Below are 27,102 nucleotides of genomic sequence, written 5' to 3'. Positions count from 1 at the left end.
ATCACGTGAAGGTCAGCCTTACCTGAGATCCTGAGGGTGGTTTTTTTTCTTGTCAGCACAGTAAATATGGCTTGTCCTTGCATATTGGTTGCCTATCAAAGGCTAGACTTTTAACTTCTTAAATTTAGTTCAGAATGCTCTGTATGGGAAAAAAAAGGCATTATTTGAGGAAAATGGCCTTCACATTAAAGTGAAGTATGGCTGTATGTACAGTATACGTTATTGTCATCAAAAGAGTAATCAACATCTGTGTTAACTCTGTGTTGCACTGTGGATTTTTTCACTCTTTTGGGAAGTGATAGTTTCTATGATTTCGTAAGAAATCACATTTATTGTTTTCTATTGCTTCCGTAGGATCTTCAGGCAGAAATTGATGCTCATACTGACATCTTCCACAACCTGGATGAAAACGGGCAGAAAATCCTAAGATCCTTGGAAGGCTCTGATGATGCAGCCTTGTTGCAGCGACAGCTGGATAACATGAACTTCAGATGGAGTGAGCTTAGGAAAAAATCTCTAAACATTAGGTAGGACCCAAATGAAAAGTGAAAGCGCAATTGGTGTGTAAGATGGAATAGTGCCTTTTTCCAGTGTAAGGGTTTAATTTTGTTTCTGATAGTGCTATTTTTATGCATTTTGAAATGACTTGTGCTATTTTGAATGTTGGTTTAATTTTGTAAGAAAGATTAGCTTTTTTGGTGTGGAAATGATAGTAGAGGATTAGGATTTGAGGCATATGATGAAGTTTTATAATTACAGAAGGAGAGATTAGCATGTTTAAACAGTAACTCTACCCTCTGTAAATGTAGGCTTTTTCTAGAGATGGGTATGACTTATAAATGAGTCACAAAAGCAAGTGATTAAACAACCTATATTTATGGTAAGCATTATTTCTAACGCTGCTATTTTCAGTGCAAAACTAAGAATAGCCTTGCAAATGAGAAGATGTATTATTTAAGATTTTGGCTTTTGTTGGGAGAGTGGGCAGAATTCCCGACTAAAATCCAAGGGTAAAAAGAAATCCGTAGGTGTCATGAGAGAAAAACTTCTCCTTGCAAGGAAAAATATAATAAATTGTAATGTTACAAAAGATGAAGTGAAGGTACAGGCTTCAATGGGCTGAAGATTTATTTTCAGAAGAAACTGTACAGGAAGCTTTTCTTCAAAAATATGTCCTTTACAATAGACAGCCCAGCTCCATTGCATTCAGTCTCAAGCATTTTTTCATTTGCTTTCTTGCTGTATGTTGGTGGTAGTTCAGAGGGCAGCAAAAGGCAGGAGTGTTTTTCAAAGTAATGTATGAAATATTAGCTTTTTTCAGCTCAGGCCCTGAGGGAGGTCAGTCTGTGTAATGACAAAAGCCATCTTCATAACATCAATCATTAAAAATAAATGAAGACTGTGAGACTGAAAAGATATTAGTAGCTAAAGAAAAAAAGAAGACACACTCCTCCTTTTTTTCTGAGGAGCAAAAGAAAAGGGATATAACCCTTCAAAGTCTCTCTGAGATTTTTTTTCTTCAGATGCCTTTTACCCATGAACTTACCAAAATAAAAAGATGTTTGAGAAGAGAGAAACAGCAAGTTGAACAAATATCAGTAACTGAATATATGGGAGTTTCTGTATTTCAGTTTTTGCAGTTCATTGTATTGCTGTCATTAATCAAGTCAAAGATAATAACCCTTGCTTTCGGTAAAAGGTTCAAGATGTTCAACAACATATTGATCAGGATAAGAAACAGGCCGTATCTTTTAAAACATTCAATTTAAATATTATTGGCCACCTAACCAGATGAATAAGCTATTCTCAGTCACTAGGAGCTATTTCTTTTCATCACGCAATATGGCACAGATTTCATCATGAGCAATGCTCACGCAGAAGAGGTATAAAAGCAGAAATATTAAATGTCCCACCCGTCCCACTTTATCTTCACTAAACAAGCCTCTTTATTTTTCTTAAGTTTTAGACTGCTGGAGCAAAAAACCCATGCTCTTGCTCAGTTTAGGTGAGGCATTCTTTTCTAAATCCAGTGCACTTCAATTAGATAAAAGAAATGGTAGATATCAAGAGAAGACAAGTTCACTTCCACTGCCACCCTTTTTTCATTCTGATTAGTCAACAAAAAGTGTTAACAAACACTTTCTTTGTTTTAAAGAATTCATTTTTAAAACTGTCTTCATATTATCTGTTTTGCCTACAGATGCTTGAACAAAACTATATGTATATGACAGTGTGTGTATAATGTACATGACTGTACACGCATATATACATATATTCACAAAGCTGAAGGAAGGGCAGAACAAGATGGGTTCTGGGGGAACCATTTGCCAAGCTGAGGAAGGTCAGAGCGGAGCAGTAGTAGTGAAGCCTCTTGCTATCTCTGGGTGCTAAGCTCTCCGCTTCTTACAGCAGGGCTGTGGAAGAAATGATGACCCTGGTGTTCGCCCCTAGTTGCTGACCTTGTTTGGAGGGGGTGGAAGTTTGCATATGGGGCGATTAATGTGGGAGACGGGAGTTAACTTGATACAAAGACCTGACCCCTTCACTATGCCTCCTCCAAAAACTCTGGATGCCTGTGCTCCTTGCTCTTGCTGTTTGTTCTGCAGCCACTCCACCACCGCCCTGCTCCCCCTGCGGCTTTCCAGGGCAGCCCGTGACTTGGGCAGCCTGCAGCCTTGGTGTAAGAGATTGGATATTGCTGGGTCCATAGACTATTTCAAAGAAATACAGCTGGCCTTGCCCGCAGCGATTCCTTGTTTCCATATCTAACCGAGTAGTAAGGTCCGCAAAGCAGTGGGTCCGTGTTCATCGCATTTCTTTATAGCCCATTCTATATGAAGTATAGAAGTAGGATTTTCACTATCAGAAAATATGTGACTTTATACTCAGTCTCTGAAAGTGCAGAGTAATGGTATATAAACAAAGCTGGAAGTTAGACAGAAAAGAATGTGTTAAAAATCTATTTTTATTTGCTACAACATTTTGATATTTTGCTGTTATATAATACTGCTTTTGGTTTGAATTACTAAGAGAAGTTCTTAAGATACCTGAAAATGAATTAGGAATTTCTTCCCAACCAGCAACTAAATAAAAGTGGCATTTTTTGTATGTCTTCATAAGTCTAGGAAGAGAAGATTTTAGTATGCTTCATCTATGACATAAGCAAAGGTGAAGATTTGATCAATCCAGAGATGTTTCAATCACATATTTTCTCTACATATAAAGCAGTTGCTCAACACTTCATCTGAAGTAAAAAAACCCACATTTGCACACGTACACACACACACACACACACACACACAGAAGAAACATTTAGAAGATCTGGCAGGGATCTTGTTTGCATAACATAGTATTCTGTCTTTTAATTTTTTCAGTGATTTTATTAATTTTGTTCAAACCTCTCTTCAAATGGCACAAACATTTGTGTAATTTAAGATGATTCTCTTAGGTTTAACAATTTCCTCATGACTTTGGGGGGAAAGGGAGGCATTGGGCCTCTTATCTTATGGGTGAGCAACCACATGAATCCTGTGGGGAGCAGAATGTTTTGTGTAATGGATTAGAGAAGTACCTGCTCTTCCGTGAGATGAAAACTGATCTCTACATTTTAGTCAGTTAATCTCTCATTATCCTGAGAGATGGGCATGAGACTAGTGACATCGTACTAGTCCTGTGTATGTTTGAGACTTAGTCTCATACTAGTCCTGTGTATAAAGAAAAAAAAAAAAGATGGGAAAAGCAGGGATGTTTCAGGCCAGGACTGTGGAACTAAATTTAAGTTAGTGTTGCCAGAATCTGATTCAAAGCTACTATAACCACTTAAAAATCATTAAATTAATGAAACACTAGGATCTTTATAAGAAAATGAAGTTTGTACAATTTTTTATTTTCACTGTGCCTGAAAATATCTCATATTTAACACGTGCTTTCAGGTCTCATTTGGAAGCCAGTACAGACCAGTGGAAGCGTTTACATCTCTCTCTTCAGGAACTTTTGGCATGGCTGCAACTGAAGGAGGATGAACTGAAACAGCAAGCACCCATTGGTGGTGATCTTCCCACCGTGCAGAAACAGAATGATATTCACAGGGTATGATTTTTTTTTTGAATAATCTTTTGGTGGGTGGGTGTTGTTTTGCAGGTTAGCGTTGGATGAAATGCTCCTTTTTGGAAAAAGTAAGATACCATTTAAAATACGTTCCAGAGAAAATAAAAAGTGACCTTTTTACATCAGAATACTAGATCAAAATTTTCAAACATGGCTTAATTAGCCTGTTGGAGAATGGCATATTTTCTATCAGTTGCTTGGCTTTTTTGAAGAGCAACACAATGTTTTCATATGTTAATCATAGACAGCTAGTTTTGATGGCTAGAACAAATGTAAATTTAATATTATTTCAGAAATAAATAAGTAGTTCTGAAAATTTGGTATTTTTCTAACTCATGCATTTTAATTTCATGTGTACTTTTTGAAACCCCATTTTGCCATGACATGATTTTTTTTTGAATCATTTGTGAAAACAGTAGCTGATATCAGTCCTAATGAAGAACTGTCTATATCATGAAACTATTATGATAATTGACTGTAATCATCTGCCTCATACTAGTTTCATCAGGTAATCCTTATGGAATGGCAATAGCACAACATCGTATGGGGACTGATCTTCTGGAGTTCACACTAAGCTTTGTGGTAAAAAGGAACCTGAATCCAACACTGGTAATGGCATTTTTTAAAAACCCACCAAATGAACCACCCCCGTTTTAATGTAATCCTGCTGAATAAGTGTTCATACAAAGATTGACACATTTTTTGCAGCCAAGACATGCTTGAAGTATTTATTTCTATGTTAAATATTAAGTTCACATCTGTCTTATGCTAACCCAGTGTCTAGTTTCAAGTAAACCGCTTTTAATTTACTATGCCTTTCCTTTGCAGTCTATTCAGGTCAGAATGTAAGATCAAGATTCTAGTACCTGAGTGGTGCTTTTTTAACAGTGCTGTAGTACCAAGCATTAGGAAACATAGTGTTCTGGTAAAATAAAGGTGAAGAGTGGCTAAATGAAGCAGTAAATGGGGGAGACGCTTGTTCTGGGCAGACAGAATAAGGAGCTATGGGAAAGGGAACAGGGATAGTATGCCAACTTCAGCAACTCCTATTCTGTCTCTTACCAACCTCCTTAAATCCTATCTAACCCTCATGACAAGATTTCAGTTCCTTTGGTAGTAGCTTCTGATGTAAACTTTAATCCAGGAAGCACCAGTTGATAAGATATGTCTATAACAGAAACCAGACATCAACCCTCTAGGACAGATCCTGATTCAGTAGGAAGTTGGAAATACAGTGTCAGGGGTTATTTTTCAGAGAAATATATAAAATTAAGCGCAAAGAACCTCACTGATAGAAAGAAGTTGCCCTCTCGAGTTTAAAAGGTAGATACATCTAGTGATTGAAACATATAAGTATTTATACCATGTCATTTCTACACTATACATTATACAATTTCTTGGAATTTACATGAATGTACCATTATATCTCTCCCCTCCTTCTCCACATGTGTCTTTTGGTAAAATAATCACATAGTGAGACTTTTTTTTTTTTTGTTTGGTGATAAAATGTACTTCACTGTAACATCTAAAAAGTCAATTTGAGCAAATGGGTTTTCTGTTGAATAATTTAAATTGTCAAAGTCAGACAACTTGGGACTGGGAGAAGAGCATATCCCAAAGTCAGCAGTCATCCTCTCAAAATGTTCTGCTGCATATATGTAACTTTCAGTTTCTGAAACTTGCCATAAAAGGTGTTGTTCCTGAAGTTCCCAAATCTCTCATTTCAGAGCTCCATGGAGAAATCTAAAGCCTGGAATTGTAAAATGAAATTGCATCTTAAATATGTGTGTTTTCTCCATCAATAGCTGTATTACAAATATTGCTGTAGTAAATTGTCCTACCTCATCCTGAAAGAGACATTTAAGAGCAAATAGTGAGAAAATCAAGTTTAGAAAGAGAGCGTGGCATACCTGGCTGCTTTAAGTTACTGGGAACCCTGGAGTAGTGTAAAGTCCGGAAATACTGTATGCAACCAGACCTGGCTTTTAGCATACGCCGATGGGCATTTGTTCACAGTAGCAGACTGATGGAGGTAGTGGCAACATGGTTCCTCAAGGGACCGTCTTCCCCTAATGGCCAAGAACGCCAAAGTGAAGGTTTTCTTTTCTAAGAAAATATTATGCTTTGTTGCAAGGGGTGGCAAAGCCCCATTTTGTAGTTCTCCCTCCACCTACTGCTCAAGCAATTTAGAAAGAAGTCATGTATACAGTGCAATCTCAAATCTTTACTTTACTCAAATCTCAAAACTTTACTTGGGATTTTCAGTATTATCACAGAAACAGTGAGGCCAAAACACCCAAGACTTTATGGAGCACCACCGTATTTCCTTACCCTTCCCCCTCCGAAAGCTAAGATATATGAGGTGCTTGAGTTCTGTTTTAGCCAGCTGGCTGTAGGAAGTAGCATAAAGAAGTTGTAAAATTGTAAAGCTCATCCAGGCCATCAGGATTCAGGAAAAAACGTAGATGTTGCCTTAACTCAGCATGACATCAATTCAAACTCTTTATCCAAAGACAGTGGTGAAGCTAAGGCAAGGATTTTTTGGGTAACTGCAATAAAACTCTTCCCATTTGAACCATATTTGAATATTTGAAAACATTGCATTTCCTCTTAGAGCAAAGAAATATTTTTTGCATCTGAATAAGTTACTTCTCATAAAAATTTAATATTGTATGTTGTCCTATAAGGTTTTCAAAAAGTTCCCAGAATTCATCATTAAGGTAGCAAGACGTCAGCAAGACTAAGTGATCTCTCTGTCACTCACCTATCAGTTGAAGTATTTAAAACTGTTAGGAATGAAAAGTGTTACATGAAAGTAAGGCACCATAAATAGGTGCAAAGTGACTTTACAAAACAGGTCTGCTTCTCCCTTTTCCATTTTTCTTATCTTCTCTCCCACATGCAGATATATACAGACGGAAATTTTTGGTCACAACATCTAATCATTTCTTTGTATCAAAGCTAGAACCTTTTAGTTCTTTTTAAAAATACAACTTCTTTCCTTTTCCCATGCTGCAGCACTTTTGTAATTTAATGTGAGGCCTTTCTAGTTGTAGGTGTTCTGATTCCCTGTGGAAAAGAGAACAAAATAGAACCCTTGAAATTAGGTCACCCTATCTACCCTTCAAAGATGTCTTACAGAGAAGGAGGGAAGGATGATCAGTACAGAACTCTACCAACTTCAAGTTGTTTTTGACAAAAGCTGTATTTGCAGCTTAGGATTTTTCTACTATATTTTTTCCTAGACACTGTGGACTTTCTGTTACTCTAAAAGTTTCCTTTTAGAGAAGCAGACATACAAAGGGTGTGTCCAAATGAATAGCTTAGCTCGTTCCTGAACTTCAGAAAAATGCTTTTAAAACAGGTTGTACCTCAAATGTAAAAGTCTCTAGCTTACTTAAAACTGGATCCTAGTACTGGAAATACAGTCTTTCCAGAGTCTTGGGCAACTGCTCAGGACTAAAGTTTAGCTCTCAGTGTGTGGACTATGAAAGTAAAGAGTAGCTGAAGTTTTGGTCTTGAGAAAGAGAATCTGCTGATTGTTCATTTTGTTCTCCAGAATCTCAGTTCTGAAAATCAGTCTTCAATAAACAAGCTAAATCTCTGCTTGATCTGCCCAACCTTTTAAATGGTCCAAACTTCCAGCTTCAGTCTTTCTATCTCAGTAAAATGCCCATCTCTCTGTGAAGACTTTTTTTTTTCTTTGCCAGGAAAAGTTGGAAATCAACCCAGGTAAGTTCCTGTTTGGAGAAGAGAAAAACCTTCAGCAGGGGAACCTTATGTGTAAGCAGTGTAACTCATTGCCTTTGATAAATGGAATGATGAATGCAAACAGAATTTTGTACCTTTTTCTCAAGCAATATTACCAGCTGATTTTTTTTCTATAAAGAATATAATTTAAAAATGTTTTCTACCAATTTTTAACCTCTCTTTCCTTTAGAAGAACATTTAGAATACCTCAGAAATTCACAGCAGAGATAAAAAGAAGTAGGTTCTTAACTTTAGAATGCTACTGGTTGCCAAGATTGGCTTTAAAAATTTTAAGAGTAGGATTCAGATGAAAGTTGCAATTGCTTGAATCTGTGCCAGAAGAAAGCTTGAACTCAGCTGAGAAAAAGATATCCATGTAGTTAGAGTTATCATTCCATTATAAATGTGATACGCTATTTAGACAAGGCATTTTGGAATTTTTCCCCACCACACCCACATAATCACTGTTTGTTTTAACTTAATATGTGTATTGGATTTTTTGATTGATTTTTGGCATCTGAAAAAACTGTTGTTTCTGTGCCAAAATCTTAGAATGTGGTGGTGTGGGTTTTTTTTATCAGTAATCAAAAATACTCCTGTTCATCAAAATATTATTTGTCTTGCAATTTTCTTTGCTTTATTAAGACTCATAATACATTTTATTGAAATCATATTAATAACTGTGTATGTTATCGCTGCTACTCAGTTTCCTGGATTGTAATTTAGGCACCATGTAGGTAATCTGCTTTTTGTTTTGTTCTCTTAAGAATTGTCATACCTTCTGTGCAGTGATTGTATTAACAGCATAAATAACATTTATAAATACACAAGTTAATTATGAAAAAATACCTGGAAAATCTCTCACATGAAAACTATAGAAACAGTGCCTAAGAAGGAGTACAATTCCTGTTTGAAAACAGGTACCTGTTTTGGTGGCATAGCTGATATCTGCTTTTTGAAGTTAAGGTCAAAACCCATTTTCAAAAAGCCTTCTGTTTGGGAAACATCCTGAATTCATTTAACTGCACTCTTTCTCTGTAAAATCCATTAAAACACAAAACATCCGCTTCTATAATAGCGGATATTAATGTTACTTTTACTAATGCCACTCTGTCTTCTCATTATATTTTCATTTTTCAATTTAAACCATCTGTGTTTCTCTATCTGAAGAGATTTAAGGACACCCATGAGGGGCTAGAGGAGATCTGAGATAAGCTGATCAATATATGCATTATTAAAATGGTGGACAGAATGCCATTATTGCTGTAGTGTTGATGACAAATAAAGATGCTTAAATAAAGCAGGTTACCTGTTTTTTTGTCAGGTCATATATTATGCGTTTTTGATTTCCTCTACGGTCACCACAAAGTGTGGAAGAAGCTAAGGAATTCAATAAAATTAGCCTAAAATCATTAGTTGTAAATTAGAATTTGTTTAAGCTAATTCTGTTATCAATAATGGTCTGCTTATTATAGACATGTATTTGTCAGGGCTTTAGGTGGGTAAATTCATTTTTTCCAAAAGAAGAGAAAATGTCATTTTTGCTGCTTGTGCTCTTTTGTGGTAGAGTGTACATATTTCACCAAAACAAAACAAAACAAAACAAAACAAAAAAAACAGTAAAACTGGCTTTATCTTCAAATTGTGAGAATGCCTTTTGGAATGGGATAGTGTGAAATGAACATTCGTTAGTTTTAATGCTGTTCTGTGCTACCTAAGACCATTTCAGACTCATATTTTTTTTAATTCTCTCCTTTTTTATTTCTTATACTGAAATATATTTAACTCACTCTGTAGAAGTTTACAGATCAAAACTACATATAGGGAAGACTACTGATGTCACTTTTAGCTCTGTCAGATGAGAGCAAAACTCCCAATTCATGGGGGAGCATTTTAAGTTAGGCTACTTGAGCTGCAGACCTGCTGTACTCTAGCAGGACAGCGTGTGTAATATGAAGTGGACACAAAAGCTAATTAAAAGAATAGATTTTCCTTGCTTAGAGGCATGAAAAAGCCTCATTATATTTCTTCTTTCCATTGTACTTTATGCAAGAGTCAAGTATGAATTCTAAAAATTTCTAAGTCTAAAAATATCTAAGTTAAGCAATCTTACTTCTGGAGTAACCTCATTCTGTTTTTACATAGAGCAGTGTCCAGTGGGAGTTTTCTTGTAATATACAGTACTATTCTTTCTTTGTGGAAATCAAAACATTGACTCTTACGGGTCATTTTTACGGGTCATTACATCATTTTTAAAAACATTTATCACAGATACTCATCAAGCAATAGATTCCTGTGTGATGGCAGATATTCTCTGTGAAAGGATCTCAGTCCCATTGATGTCCATGACACAAAATTAACATTTTTCACTATGTTGTTTCCTTCAAGAAAGCACACTTTACTAAATGTTTTTCCTGATTTAATAATTAAGAACCTTCTGACCAGTTCTTCACCACTTATTAAACAGTTTATTTAAATATTTGTAATAGAATAATGTAGTTATTTGCTTCAGTTTGCTTACCTGAAACGTATTAAGAATTTTTACCTCTGAATGTTCACATTATAAACTTCAGGTGTTATTAGTCCTGTTAGGTATTCTCTGTACCTAGCATTCAATATCAAATATAATTCAAAGTGTAATGAACTTTTTAATACTGAATTTGTGATCTTTCATTAGTTTGCATAGTAACCCAGATTTTGTTTAATAATTAATTTAACTAAATTGGTGAATTTATTATGTAAGAAGTCTATATAATTCCTGTGTTGTAAAAAGAGTTTTCTAATCCCTAATCCTCATGAAATATGACTCTCCTTCTTGCAGTATTATTTCGTATATTACATTGCATTATTACTTTCTCATGTTTTACTACTCTGCTGCTTGAAAACAGTATACCTTCAGTTTTGTTTTATAAACAGAGGAGAAAATTTTGGAATAAAACAGTGTAAAAGAAGATAAAGATAAATTCAATACAACATGCCAAAAATTGTGTGACTCTTAGGCTAGCTCTTGTCTGCATAATAGTGCAGCCAACATTTTGGATTCAGAATCATAAAATCATGTATGATGTGTCATATTCATATATCATATGTAGACTCAAATTTTCTTTTAAAGAAGAAAAGAGCACACTGAAATTGTTCCAAAGAAACCTCGGTGTGAGAGAGTGCAGAACTGTCTCCACCTACCAACTCACATTTTGAATAAAACTGAGATTCATATGGTCTCATATTCTTAATGTCATTGTGTATAATTTCTGTAGCCTACTGAAGCTTCAAGTACCAGCCTTGACAAATTCACTGATGGACATTTTAAAAACAGAGATTAGAACAGAGGTAGTAGTAGGAGTTGTTGTTGGAGAAAGAAAAATGCAAACAGGAAACACAAAAATAGACAAGAAAGAAGACGTGCCAAAAAGCATGATAGAAAAGGAAGAGAGACAAAAAGGGAGAAATAGAGTTGTCTTGAAAAGGGAGCAGAATTTACTACTGAGCAATGTTAAGCACAAAGTTATGGAAATTATTAAAAAATACCCATTAAAGGAAGTAGGAATTAACTACTTCATAAGGACTACTTTCTGCCCTTTAATTTTTATGCATGTTTCCCACTGAAATTACAGCCAGCTCTACGGTAGATGTAGGCTAGACTCTATTTCTAAATTTTCACCTTGGCCTTGATTCTTCATTTCAGAAATCTCCTCAGTTCATTTAACTTCAGAAAAGCTGCAGCTACATCAGTAACAGCAAGGAGAGGATATGCTGGATTTTTTTTTCTTGCTACTCATTTTTCCCCCTTATGTTATAGCAGTAGCCAGCAGCAGTAGCAAAGTGCTAGCTGTGAGACACATTGGTTTTCCATCACATTGTGGGAAATCTTTCTCTCAAGAAGCATTTGCTATGTCAGTGCTGTTCAGTACAGAGCCAGCTGAAGCCTTGTCCCTTCCAGCTAGGTTTTGGAGTTTGACTCTGACGTTAATCAGCAAAGGGGTCCCTCTCACAGTGAATGATTTAATCAGCAACCTTGGGTGCTTTGCAACATGCTGCCAGTGTAGTCGCCCCTTTGAAAACATTTCAGGTTAACCAAAAGCTGACGATTATCTCCTTTACATTTTTTTTGGCAACTACTTGTGATAACACACATGGAAGCTGTGGTTGGAAATTTTGTTCTTAAAGTGACAAAAACAAGGGCTAGCACTCAGTATTTCATTATGTATCCATTTATGATATTTTATTTCATCTCACAGACTTTCAAGAGGGAGCTGAAAACAAAAGAGCCTGTTATCATGAGTGCGCTTGAGACGGTCCGAATGCTTCCAGCAGAGCAGCCTGTTGAGGGACTGGAGAAGCTCTATCAAGAGCCGAGAGGTAACTGAAGAAAGCTCTAATAATGCACTGCTATAAAGTTCAGTGATGACCAACAGTGATTAAACAAATGCTGCTTGTCTCTGTGAGAGCAGTCCTTATGCACTCCAAGCCGAATCCCAGTATTCAGAAACTGAGCTAAAAATATAGATGAAAGAAACCCTTGGTGATCCTGCTGAACACTGCAGAACTAAATAGATATGCGTATTTATAAGTAGATGCTGAAACTAGCTTTAAACCTTCTGGGCCCCTTCTGGGCCTGTATATAACTGTAGACCTATCTGAGCCTAAATGCTGACTGAAGAAAGCTGCAGTTTAATCTAAAATTCAAATTGTAGTTTAAGCTACAGAAGTAAGCAGTTTGTTTAGAAACTGTATATCAGGTGTCAAGCAGATCAAAAGTGTCCGTTGAATCTTGAGGGACCAATTCAGCAAAGCTCCCGGATCCACTCAGCTCTAGCAAAAGATTCACATTGGTTAATGTTTAGGGATGTGCAGAACTATTTTGCTGAATCAGGATAGAGCTGGCAAACATGCAAGGTGTAGTGGAAAGTTTAAAAATACATTTAAGTACTTAAATGCATATTTGGGTGGTCTGTATTACAGAAAGACTTAAATTTGTTGAGGGATTTTCAAATTAGTGTACATTACTGAAATAAGCTGTCTTTGGTTATGAATAGTTTCTTACTGAGCTTTGAACTTCTTAGCCTTACCCAGATGGCAGTTATTTATCTTTTAAGACAGAATATGTCCTAAAAGCCTGTTGAATTTCACATTTAGAGCTATCACCTGAGAAAAGGGCCCAGAATGTCGCTAAACTTCTCCGGAGGCAAGCAGATGAGGTCAAAATGGAATGGGATAAGCTGAATCTAAATTCTGCTGATTGGCAAAAGAAGATAGATGACGCCCTCGAAAGACTGCAGGGGCTTCAAGAGGCAATGGATGAGCTGGACCTGAAACTACGCCAGGCTGAAGTGTTCAAGGGATCCTGGCAGCCAGTGGGGGATCTGCTAATTGACTCTCTGCAGGATCACTTAGAAAAAGTCAAGGTATGTTTTGGTATAACAGTATTTTTGAGCATAAAATAGGATTGACTGGTTCATTGCATGACCCCAAAATCAGGAATTAACCTTTAACATCAAAAAAATGATACCTTCCTAATTACACTGCTTTACATTAAAAAAAGAAAGAAAATATAATGAGTTTTATAATTTCTGCAATTAAAATGGAATGGAATCAAAATTGATAATATATTTTAATAGTATAGGTTAAAAAAAAACGCTGCAGGAATGTGTAAATACCTTCAGCACACTTACTATTAACTCAGGAAATACAGAGTTAAGACTAAAGAAATCAAAATAGAGTAGATGATAGGAGAATATATGGTAAAGGCATGCAAAATTAATGCCTTCCTTTGTAATACTTTGGAGGCATGATGAGCACATAATTGTGTCTGTACTTGTAGAGTAAATTTTAAATAAAGCATATGATTTTGTTGCTGTTCAGTCACACTGAGGGTATTTTCTATCTGTCCTATTAGACAAATTGACCTCATACTCAAGATCGTTTCAAAAAATGAAACACCTGGAAAAAGTGTCATTATTTTCTATAACTTAATGCTTATCATCTGTTTTCAAGGGTTGTTTCATAAAATCATTGCTTGTTGAGAAACTCATGAGTACTTGTCCTCTTTCAACATGACTGCCATGGCCAGACTTTCTAAATACCACAGGAATCCCTTCAGCTAAAGCACAGTAGAGGTGGTTGCCATTTTGGTAAGAACAAAGTGCCTCTGTTCCATTCCCACGTCAATGGGAAACATCAGTCAGTTTGAAAGAGACCTGCGCTATTATTTTCTCTATAAGAACATTGGGATATAAGGAAGAGGAAATAGAATGACTAATGGCAAAAAAAAAAAAAAAAAAAGGTTTTAAAAATCAAATGCAATTTATACAAAAAAAAAGTCCTTGAGTTTTAATCACATAGAACTTTAAGGTGTCCTGTACAAACAGTGTACAGAATGAATAAAATACTTGGTGCTGATCAACAGTTAGCTGCAAAATCTGTTTTTCTTCATTTAAGGTCATAAATGAACAGAATAGATCTATTTGTAAATTCTCAGAAAATGCCTTCTATTATACCCATGGAAATTTTTTTGTAATTTTGAAAAAGATGTTCTCAGTTCTTCTTAGGTAACAGAAAAATTGAATCTCTGATTTCACTAGAAAACACAGCATATTGCTTAGTTCTAAAGCTGCGACCATAATGATTGACTCCATAATTATAGTGCTGAATCCTGTTACAGCTCAGAAGAAAACAATATCTGTCATACTAACAGAATAAAATTCTAATAATGGCCATGATAAAAAGAAAACTTAAAGCATATGAAATCCTGAGGTAATATCTAATAATAGATTTCTGTTTACTCCTTCTGAAGTCTTAATATTAGGGACAGGCAGAAACCAAAAATTTTGTTTCAAGATTTAAAATTAGACCTACCACCTACCCCCTGATTTTGGTCTCATTTGGACCATATTTACTTAAAATATATATGTATATTGGCCCTAACAAGAGATTTTGTTCCATAAGACCATCAGTTAAATGGTAAATGAAAAAAGCATGCAGAATATTTTCCATTCCTTAGAAGCTATAACTTTTCATAACATATTTGACAATTACAGTGTACTTAAGTGACACTGTAATTCCATCGACTTCTGAGTGATGATGATTGGTACAGCTTGGGTAATGTGAGAATGCAGTAGGCCAAGGGTTGAATAATATTAAATGTCTGAAAAGTACAGTATCTGTCTCAAAATGTGTTGCCTAAATGCTGTTTATTGCTCTAAAGAAATGCAGTTCCAACATAGGTACTAAAGACAGATGCATATACTAGCTGGGCAATGTAATCATATTTTTGAAATGGATAACCAACAAGAAAGCTACAATTGTGTCTGCAGTTTGAAACCTATTCTCATAAATTAATACATGTATATTTAGGTTTTACCTCACTCATTTATTCATATTTATGACATCTGTATTTTTTCTTAGAGTGAAATATGTTTTTAGAAAGTTACAAATCATATACCATAATTTCTGTAACTGTAAAGTACAGTATGTGCTTCCCTTAAAAGTTTTCATGTTTGCATTTCAATTTCATCTTTTGCTTTCTCTATTCCAAGCATATCTGTCTGTTCATTTAAATCCAGACATTGTCACATAACTGTCTTAAGGTCATCTCTAGTCCAAATGAATCTATTAATTGTCCCCTCATATACTTTGGGTGATCATTTTGATTGTAGCTCAGATCATATTTTAGGTATGACCTTGAATTTCTACTTCTCTCTACAGTGACATTTGTTGGTCAATACCATAAAATCCTCTCCTTCAGACTGACTAGAGCACTTAGGCTGACATCACACCACTCCTCAGTCATTACATTAAGCTTTGCCTGGTCTTCCTATATGCAGTAATACCTCCCTCATCCATTCAGTAGGCTCTTATTTGAAGAACTACCTTTCCACTCTTTCTCCAAAAAACCACCCTCTTTTGCTCTGATACCAGCCAAAACCTTGATTATAGTTATGCTGCTATTGTGCAACGATCTTTGGATGGCTGTAGCTTTGGATATCTGTTCTCCATCTGCAGCCATCTGCTGAGAAATATTGAAAAGAAATGATGCTGTTGAGTATTCACAGGAGTCCTCTGAAGAAGTTTTTGGTTTTGACATGTCTAGGCTCAGAGAAATCCTTTAAAAACTAGAAGCTGCTATTTTGGGGTGCTATACCCAGAATTTTGTGACTGTGAAGGCATTGTAATTTTAATGGTACGGCTTATTTATTAGTAAAGGTAGTTTAGCTACTCCAACATGCTAATGAGAACAGAGTGCAAAGCAATTACTTATGCTAGTGATATGCTCCCATATCACTATTGGCATAAAATTGCTTCAGTTATTAGCAATTCACTTTTCAGACATGCACAGCACTGTAAGTGAACAGCAGAGCCTTTAGACTCCATGGAGGAACAGAGCTCCTTTATGAAAATTTTTCGGCCACTGTAAAATAAATAAAGTCAAGAACAGGAGGGGGTGTCCATGGTTTCTCTAGTTTAAAATAGGAGTATCTATCTCAAGAACACCTGCCAAATGAAAACTGAGTTGTGTAGCCGTATATTCAAGTAGCTCCATTATGTTATAGAATGATTTGTTCTCCTTTATTGTCACATAAAGAGGGCACCTTGACTCAATGCGATGATTGTTAACTGTGAAAAGCAGAGCAGAATTTAGAGAGATGAGTCTTGTATTTCCCTGTGAGCAGGTTTCACAGAAGTCTTAATCTTACCTCTTTAGAGCTGGTGGTGGTTGTTGCAGATTCACCTTTACAGTTATGAATAAAGCAGCTTTGCAGAATGACTATGAACTTTGCATATAGAAGATAGGTTTTAATATACTTAATTTAAGAAATATTTCCATGGAGGCTGTAAGTTTTCTTTTAAATTCTCTTGTTATAGCCTATTACACAATTTTTACTATTTTTTTTCTACAAAATTATGAAGCAAGGGCAATGAGAAATTCACGTGAGCACTGTATAAGTAATCCTTTTTTTCTGAGCTGTCAGGCCTGAATTACATGCTGTTTATTCCAGGCTTTCTTCAGCATAATTGACAGTTGTGGCCAACTTCGTATTGCTGACAAATGTTTACTGGAAAGTGTCCACCTGAAACATCTTTCTAATTTGTGAACTGAACAGAATTTGTACTTATGCACAGATGAGAAATGGGTTGGCCTGCTTGTCGTCTACTCCAAAATGATTTTCTGTGTACACTCAATCCTTTTGTCCCTAGGCATCCCTTCTCTAAATGAGACAAAAAGTAGGACAACCCTGTAAAATAATTGGCTAAATTTCAGTTGTGTTCTTATGTGGTCACAGAAAGAAAGGAAATAGATTTGTCAAGGTTAAAATACTGTATTCTTACAAACACTTTAATACTAAATCAGCAACCTGAACTAATGGACACTGAATAAGCATAGGCAGCTCATAAGGAAAAAACAAATCCTTCTATATTCTTCTGTACTTCATTTTGGTAATATTCAGCTACTGCTGTGCTGGAAAGAAGTGTTTCAGAAAAGTGGACTCTTACAGGGCTATTGTGAAGGAGCTGTGCTGAGAGCTGCCTTCAGTGGAGATTTTGAGAGCGGAGCTGTTGAATTTCTAACGTGTATTCTCATTCACAATAAAATAAAAGATTAAAATCCCTCAAAAAGTTTTTGAGATACTTAGGTAATGCCTAGAATGCTTAGGATAATCTTCTGTCCTTCCTGAAGAAAGAATGATTTTTAGTAGGAATTAGTAGAGGTCACAGATGGAAGAATTAACGAATGACACCTGAAAACAAGACAATAATCCACATTCATCCACTGCTAGCAAATGAGATCTGTACTGGTTGTGAGGAGAACAATTTTAAATAGCTCTGTAGGAACTATGCAAGATGTAATTACCTGGAAGATGTATTGAATAAGCCGAACTTCCAGCCAGCTAAATATCAGCAATACAGGATCCATGCTAGAGCAGACTGTAGTGTGATGTCCATGATCCTGTTAATTTTATGCTAATATGAAAGTAGAGTGAGGGTTTGTCTGTGTAAGTCAGCAGAGCTCCTACAGCCCGGTCTGTAAGTTAAAATGACATTATTACACCTACAGTGCCTTTTGAGATCTTTCTACATTCCCTTTCTTTGCTAATGGACGCTATATTCTTTTAAAAAAATATAAAATGCAGATTTTGTATGTCTAAATCCACTTTGACACTTTGACAACCTGCAGATGTCCTTATTTATATTGACTTATAAGTATATTTTTGTAAATTTAAAATTTTGTAGTGTTTGCTGTGATGAAAGCAATAGTCAAAGTGCATTGAATCTGTTAATGAATCAGCTTTCAGGATGTTGTAAAACATCAAAGAGTATTCAACACATCACCTAATTGGTTGTACAGCCTGGCATGGCATTTTTATTTCTAAATAATGTAATTTTATACAATAGAGCGTTCAATAGCATTGTTCTGTTGTCACTGTTGGAGGCAAGTTTAATTTTCTAAGGTTTCTTTTAAATATTGAGTTAAAAACCATGGAGTGCTTCATCATGTAGTTGTACCTGCTTAAGTTAGTTCTGCTATGGTTCTTATTTTGTTGAAGATGAAAGTTATTCGGTCTTGTTTCATGGTCTTTTAATCTCATTTTAACAGTTTATGAGTTAATTTGTATTCTCCCATGAAAAGAAATATAATCATGAGTGGTTATTTAATATATAGTAACCACGCATTTGTGACTGATGCAAATTTGATCTGAAGTCTCATCTGCTTTAGTTGTTGCCATGTAATCAATCACAAAAGACTGGAGAGTTTGTTAGGGCAGTAACCCATAACTAAGCCCATTTTAAATATGTAAAGCAAACCATCACTCTGCCCATACATTTTTGCAATAACAAAGCTATACAATTTTGATCTGGTACTTAGATGCCACCACTTTAACTACAATGAAATGTTTTATGGAGAATAAATTACATTTTTTTTTTATCCATATCATCCTACGTATTTTAAGCAAAAAGTGTCAGTTTCTTTTCTTTCTTCCTCAGGGGTAATAAGAAAATGATGAGCAGGCAGGGAAGTGAAATCCTAGAGTAGTCTTTAAAATTAAGAGTGCCCTTGACTATACAATTTGTTAGGGAACAGTAGCATCATTGTGGTACAGAAATGTTAATGTTGTTCTGCTAACAAAGAACAAACAAAAAGTGATTTTTTTTTTAATAAGTTGTCTTGAGAATCACAAATATTGTGCTACAAGGTCTCCTGTAAGCCCCTGGAAATACGGGAAAATTTAGCAAAGGAACCAGGACATGAGCTCCTGCTGCTTCAGATTTCACTAAATCAGCTGTATTCTTCACATGTGCACATGTGCTCATAGCAGCCTACCTGGTCTGACTTGAGTTGAAGTAGGAGACTACTCTGGATAAAGATTTTTATAAAACAAGTCTGCTGGTATTCATGAAAAATAAAAGCTATAGACTAAAGTTCAGTTGAAAGGAGAATGAGAACAAGCAACTTTACAGAAAAGCTTCATGGTAGCAGTACAATGTATCTGAAATGAAGTATTTCATATATTTTTATCACATTTTTGTTTCATTTGTCATAGCTTTGTGACTAGTATTTGTGAGAAACGCTTGTATTTGTTGGTTGATATAAGCTGAGCTGTGGTCTGCCCTATACTGTGGACACCAGTATGTAACTTAAGAGAGATTTATTAGCATTTATATAGATTTTTTCATATCATCTACGGATCACATCATACATGTGTTTGTGAGTGTGCATCTGTGTGTATGTGTATATGTGCATCTGTGTGTTTATGTGTATGTAATAGTTAAAAACAATTTTTCAAAGAAAGTTCTCAGGACACTGATAATCAGTAAACTTACCTTGTCTAATTTATTGCATAATTAATTTCATTCTTATTCTTAATGATATTTCCATCTGTTGCATTCTGTTGTAAAATATCCTATTTTTTGGATGACTTATTCTTACATTAGATTATATTAGGTATCTTAATATCTAGCTTTCTGTATTACAAATATTAACATTCTTATAGAAAAGTATTGCAAGGCCAAAACAAATAGTACTTTGGATATAAATATGTACCTGAAAATTGTTGTGCATAAATGTATTTACACAGATATCGATAGAACAGTGTAATTGTTTTCCCTTCGATAACAGACCCTTAGGCTAAATAATATTACAAACTTTTTTCTTGACACTAAGAAGGGTTGAAAAACGACTGAACTCTAAAGAAGAAAAAGGTGACCAGTAAAAATTGAAACCTTTTCTGGCTTCAACCCACTCTGGTAGAACATACTATTATTAGATCAGCAGATGTCATTTAGAGCCAAATTTTACCTTGTGTGGACTCACCCTGCTGATTTCAGTGGGAGCTCAACATGTACATCTGCAGGCCCAATTTGACTTTTTAGGTATTGGTAGTCTCTGATCTTGGTTTCTGATAGCCTGCTGAGAGAACTGACTAATACATGTATTAAAGACTTGTCTGTCTTTCTATGTCTCTGAAGTTCAGAATTGAGGTCAGACCAGAACATTTTTAAGAGATTGCTCTTTATCAGTTTATCTGAAATAAGAATGAACTTGAGCTTTTAGAAGTAGCATTAAACACTGATGTTTAAGTAACCTAAGTGGCATAGCCATTGCATGCCAGACTCTAGCATTTAACATGGCTTTTTTGTGTTTTATTGCATTTGCGGTGTAAGCACAGGACATACAGATACCAGTCTGATGATTAGGTGTTAACATTCATGGACACTACATTAAATCAGGGATGCTCTTGAACTGTTGTGATTCCATTCAAAAGGTTTCTTTCTGTACTATCCTGGAAATGTAAATATTCATCCAAGAAGAAAAGTATTAAAATTGTAGTCACCTTTTCCTTTTTATTGTAGGGCTGTTTTATTCAGAGTTTCCTAAGCAAGTATGGCTTAGGAAGGTATGTGGCTAAAGGGAGAAAAAATATCTCCAAGGACTAATTATAACAGAAATTCTGTTTCACATTGATCAGCTATGTGTGATCTGCTATTGAAACGTTCTTAAGTAAAGCAAAAGGACATACCAGAGATGAGTATAAAACCAGAGACATGTATATTAAGTGAGGCACAAGAGAAGAGGGAAGAGGGAGAAGGAAAGGTAGAAATGGGTTTTAATGCTGTCTGGTTTCTGTGATGAGGCAATTTTCTTTCCATAAAAAAAAATCTGATGGTATTATTTTTTTAATGAAATCTTTTTTACAACATTGACTCTCCTATTCTATTAAGGACTCAGGGGATGCATTCAGGTGTTGTACCTATGAAGTGTGCAGATTCTGTAATGATAATTTTACTACTGCATAGGCAAGTCAATGAGCAAAATCAAAACAATTATCAAGCTCATATGCTGATACACAGTGATTATTTAGGGACTGCTTGAAGTAGGGAATACAATGAATGTTAGATTGGCTGGAATTGTTTATCAATGACACATTGTACCATACTTTTCTCATGTTAATGTTTATATATTTGAAGCCTAATAGAGTTTTATTTCATTTTTTTGTCCCAGGTTAACACATAATAAAACCTTATAACTGCTACTTAGCACTTTCATAGTGATTCTTGTGTTCAAAATAGTATGAGTTAATCTCAGTTTCTTTCTGCAACTGCAATAGAAGTAGTATTATCCCCAATTTACAAATAGGGCAATTGAATCAGTGAGACTAACTTGTCCAGACAGCAGTGCCATTCAAATTATTTTTATTCTCTTTAGCTTTTACCTACAAATTGTTTTATTTTAGTTGGGTTAGATTATCCGGATGATTAAGAATGACAGTTTTCATTGGTTTTAGCGAGAGGCACAGCTACTCGTTTCCCAGAGCCACAGCCTGCTCTTGCTCCAGCTGTGGCAGAGCAGCCTCCCAGGGGGCTCCAGCCTGAGTGCACTGCACCGGGCACAGGCCCAGCCTGTGGCCGGCGCTGCTGTGAAACCCCAGACCCATTTCATTTTTTTTGGTTTTATTTGTCTCATTTTTAGTATTTTATTTTAGCATTCTTTCTTTCTGAATGAGCTTAAAAAACTGAGTTGTTCTAGCTTAAGTTCTACTAATATCTACATTTAGAACAGAATACTCTCTTTTGATAACATAGAGGGTGATTTTATTAGAAAGAAGAAGGCAAGGAAGTTCCACCTCAGGGCTTGGGGTTTTACCCCCCCTCCTCCAGCTTCATATAGGGGTGATGAAAAGATGGAGGCTGAAGATACAATAGTAATTCAGGAGTTGCAAAATACAGCTTTCAGTGAAACACTTAGAGTCTGAGCTGAATTCTTCAGCAGGCGGGAGACTGATGGGCTGTAATAACTCCTTTTGGCCTTAAGCTCTAAATTTTGTCCACCTTGCTGAAAATCATAATTATCAGCTTTATGATGCTAAACACTGTGAAATATTTATGTGGTAAAATGAACGAAGTGTTGGCATATTCCAGGTAAGCCATATTCCATGTGGTAGGGAGGAGAAAACAAAAATTTTTGATCTGAATATGCTTTTCATTTCGAAAGATATTAAGGGGTTTTCAGGCTTCTTATCTGAACTGTTTTAATGCTAGTTGAGCGTCAGGATATGATCTGTGTCTCAGTAAAATCTAAGCTAGCTTTTCTGTGGCCATATGAGGAATCCTTACTTTTCCTTTGAGCTTTGGAATATGATGTCTGCCTGCTGAGGTCAGGAAGCTTCAGGTGTTTTGTAATATCAGGATACAGCTGTTGCAATCTTTCCGTTTTAAATTGCTTTCTTTTTTTGTCTGTGTAGTACTACATGTTTGCAGGATGCCTGCAGACTACTGTGCTGCCTTACAACACAGTAGGGATTTACTCTGTAGTAACTATTTTCTCAGGGCAGTGAGAACTCCTGTGAGTCTCTATTACCTGAAAGCACTTTTGGTAAGGAACACAGATGATTTATCCTTTTATGTTTGTATATATTTAATATACATTGTTTACCAGTTAATTATTAAAGATAGATAATCTGCTATTGAAGGTTTAAAATAGGTTTGACTGAAACTCAGGGACATGAGCTTGTGCCTTTTCAAGCACTGTTAGCTTTAGTGATACTGAATGCAACGATACTGCAGGAAATTTTTCATTTGTAAAGACTCCTCTATATTTTCTGTGTGCTTCCTGTAGTTCATGTTAAACTTTCAGATTACGCTTCCAGAAGCCTCAAGTTACTTACAGTTCTTGAGCACTGCGTCTCTTCGCTGCCAGATTGGCTTCTTGGTCACAAAGTAACTGAGGCTGGACTTTGATTACCTGGAAAAATCAGTGCAGAACTATTTACAAGCATTTTGACAGTGATAGGCTTTGCCATTTCGTGGTTTTAGTTGACCTAACAGAAAGAATTACAGGCTGAATTTGATTAGTTCTTTTTTCCCCTCCATGGAGGAGAACAAAATTTTCAGAATAATGACATGGCAGTAGCATAGACTGTCTCTAGTTCAGGAAATAGGGGATTGCAAAACTGCATAGCAGCTGTTGATAAAAAAAATGTCAAAAATTCATAACAATCCTGATAGCTTGAAACAATATCACTTTGTTACTATCTCCCCTATTAGTGTGCATCTGTTTATTAAATTAGACATCATAATTAAATCCTGTCTTCCTTTTAAATATGGCCTTGCTCCAGATGATGGCTTTTCCCTTTGAAAGATGAGAAAAGATGAAAATTAATACATGGCATTCTTTTTTTATTTGTGTTATTCAAATTTTATTATTCTTACTTTTAAGGAAGTACTCAGTTAATTTTCCAAATCTTAGGAAGAAAACTTTTGAAGAACTTCATATTTTTTCAGATTCAGAAGTATAGAATTCAGAATGGTATAGGAAATGCTAAAGGACATTTGGTTTTCTTTCTCAGTTGATAGCTTCTGTTGTTCACTACTGTTATCCCAGAAGCCAATTTATATTCTACTCTGGTGCATTTTTCCTCGGTCATTTCTGAGTTTATAACAATATATGGGATGGAAAATCAAATCAGCTAAAATCCATTTTGTTTCAACAGTGCCTGTCCCCAGGAGCACTAGAATCAAATAAAAATACAGTGTGAGTTTAAAAGGAAGCTAAGTGCAACATATTGAACTAGCAGCTGACAAACCTGGGTCTCCCTGAATCTTGAATCAGTATACATTAAACCTATCAGAGAAGATGTAGACCCCATTTTAATGAAAAAAATGGAGGCTGTTAAACTGTCATGGGTAGAATGTGAGGGTTTGTTCTACCTCGTCCTCTTTTAAATATAAACCAGAAAGCTGTTGTGTTCTGGCCCGTACCTATTTCCCTGTTTGGACACGAAGGCTCCACAGTGCTGGGAACCTGCTGTGGCCTGGAGACAGGAAAGCCTCACCTTATTGTGCAGATGGATCCTGCTCCAATTTAGCTGCGGCTGGTAAAAAATCCCTGTATGCCACCGGTTCATCAGACACAGGAGAGCTTTTTTCCCAAAATCATCTCTTATTTTCACTATACTACCAGATGTGCATTTCTGTCTCTTTCGCGGACTACGAGAAACTGGGATTAATACGGAACTGTGCTAATGGAAACTCTTCTGTACAAGGGAATTCTTTAAGAAATAGCCAGGCTGGCATGAGGCCACTTTGCTCTCTGTGATGCCACTCACAGACCAGGGAAAACAGTCTTTCTTCTGAAGGCACAGTTGGCCATTTCTTGAAATCCTCTTCATTTTAATAAGCATCAGAAACAGTCATGGTGGAACATATAAGACAGTAGAGTCTTCATGTTAGTGAAAACAACCTTAGTTCTTGTTTTAGGAGTCCTGAATCTGGTGCTTAATTTATAATTAATTAATTTATAATTTCCTCTTTTAGAATTAATTAAAATAAGTACTATGTTCAAATTAAATGACGTTATAATAATTGAATAAATCTTCTTAAATTATAACCCATCTGCAAAATTGTCAATACAATAAAGCCATATTACCCACCCACAAAGATAAGAGGTTGATGACAGACCTGTTTGCTAATTACTCATTAGTCTTTTCTACTTTAATTAGCATTCAGTTGATTTTTTCTTTCATTTTCATTGCATATTTTGGGGGAAAATTCTTTAGAGTTTTGTGAAAGTGAAAACATGATTCCTTAGTGCATGTGACTTTCCAAAGATTTTCACAAGTGATAATGTCACAAAAAAATTATGTAGAATCTCTTGTATATGTGATCACTAATAAAAGCAAGAATTTTATGTTCTAGCCTTCAGTTTTCATAGATGCCCAAACCTGTGTCCTCCTGAAAAGTTTATTAGTAAGTGAAAATACCTTTATTTCTAAGTATGGAAGCGATAACATATAGCCCAACTCTGCGTTGATATTTTAATGCCATTATATAAAGCCTAGATGTGAACTGCCTAAGTGTGAAATACCATTGCTGGAAAGCTAGAGATGGCACATCATGGTTTTCAAATTACTATTATTATTTGGGTTTTTTTCTTTCTCCCTCTTTAAAAGGATAATAATTAAGAAATGTTTCAAATTCCCCAGGTTCAGCATTGTATAAATGAACATCTGTGAATGGGGATACTATCTCCTAAAGTCCTGCATAGAGTATCTCTGAGAAATTAGCTTTGGGATCAATTGTGATTTCCCATGTAGTGTTCAAAGCAAACCTGTATAGTGTTCAAAGCAAACTTTTAATAACTGCAATAGTTGCCACTCAATAAAATCTGAGAAGAAAAGGTAGAGATTAAATCAAATTGCCTTTAACATCTTTGACAGGCATCTGTGCCTGTTCTATCCATAACAAAAAGGAAAAGATAGAGACTCATTTCCAGAAGCTGGTGTTGAAAATTTTGAACATTTGGTGCATTAGTAAAATGAATTTTCTTTCCTTCAGCTTCCCTTTCCAACAAGAGAAGGGATTACTGCATATCTACTGAGGTTCATGGCCTCTCCTTACACATCTGTGGGAAAATGTTAATGAGACTTGATCCTTACTAATAGGTTCAGAATCAGGATAAGATAGTGGAAAGTGAATGTTATTCGATAGTTGAAGCATAATTGTTTACACATGATCTAACAGAGATTTTCCTAAACTTGTAAACATGACTCACAGTGTTGTTCAGAAGAAGGACAAAAGTAGCACAAAGCATAAATCTAATCCCAAGCTATTTTTCATTGCAAAGATATTTCAGATGAGCAGGAGACAGAAGAGTAGCGAATGCATTTGAAAATCATAAATGAAAAGCAAATAAATGATTACTATATGGTATCTGTTTATTTAATATATTTTTTCAGACAAATGCAGCTAAACTCAGTCTCAGTACTACTGAGATGTACATGAGAATATGCGACTGAGTATGTGCACGCTGTTATGACTGTTTTGTTGGTGTAGTGAGTGTTAAGCATTTCTTGCTCTCAGCTGCATAATTGCTCTCTGTTCTGACAAGGCACTGAGGTTCTCTATTCTGGACTGCATCGAGTCACATCTGGTAGATTTTGGGATCAGTAGGAATGAAGGTAGTAAGACAAAAAGTGATTTTAATGTTCCCCTGCCAATTTGCAGTAGCAAAAAATAAATAAAAACCGGCCTGTATTTTACTTCATTTTTTTTCTCTGTGCACAAGGAACAAGCACTCTTCTGAGATTGCACTTCCTCTTCAGGGTGTATTTTCCTAGTGGTATAGTGGGATTTAGTCACACAATTCCATTAACTCCAGTGGACCAGAAGTTACAGGCACTTGATTATTTAATTTGGGTTGGATTCCTGAATTCTGCATTTGACTTGTTATCGAGCTATTGCACATGTGACTGAGGGAGAGAGGGGTTAAGAAATTGAAAATGTGAAGTGTATAGTCAGTAAATTTTCAGTTACGAATTTTGTGATGGAAACTCCCTGAAGCTAGCAAAGTATATAATATCACTATTCTTATTGAAATAAGCTCGTTTACTATTTATTTGCACTCTCACTCAAATGATTCCTGAATTTCCTTTCAGATTTCAAGAAACTGATTTATAAATCCTAAACAAAAACGTCCTTTTCATGGCATTGACAAATACCATCTCTCTAGGTGACTCTAGTACTTTATATTTAATTCTCTTCTGAATGTTGGGCAGCCTTCCAAAGAGGTATTCAGTGTTCTTCTATATATCAGGGACCACTGAAAAAAAAAAAAGAAGAATATGGCATGTGAAATATGCGAAGAAGGACATTAAAAAAAACCCCAAACTCTCCATGTTTAAACAAACCATGAAATTTTCATTAATAGGGTTGGTATTCTGGAAAGAGATGGGGGCTAGGTGGTGATTTTTT

At 35.6% G+C, this 27,102-nt stretch overlaps 1 protein-coding gene across 1 annotated transcript in view; it reads left to right on the top strand.

The window, feature by feature from the left end:
* Nucleotides 1-27,102, top strand: part of DMD (dystrophin) — a 1,189,181-nt gene that overhangs the window by 971,601 nt on the left and 190,478 nt on the right. Inside the window, exons 56-59 of the mRNA XM_067297573.1 lie at nt 355-527; nt 3,933-4,089; nt 12,096-12,216; nt 12,994-13,262. Of these exons, the coding sequence (XP_067153674.1) occupies nt 355-527; nt 3,933-4,089; nt 12,096-12,216; nt 12,994-13,262 (720 nt within the window). The remainder of the gene's footprint in view (nt 1-354; nt 528-3,932; nt 4,090-12,095; nt 12,217-12,993; nt 13,263-27,102) is intronic.

Source organism: Apteryx mantelli, chromosome 1, assembly GCF_036417845.1.
Source record: "Apteryx mantelli isolate bAptMan1 chromosome 1, bAptMan1.hap1, whole genome shotgun sequence".
Lineage (NCBI taxonomy): Eukaryota > Metazoa > Chordata > Aves > Apterygiformes > Apterygidae > Apteryx > Apteryx mantelli.
Note: the sequence above shows the minus strand (reverse complement) of the source record. Positions and strands in the feature narration are given on the sequence as shown.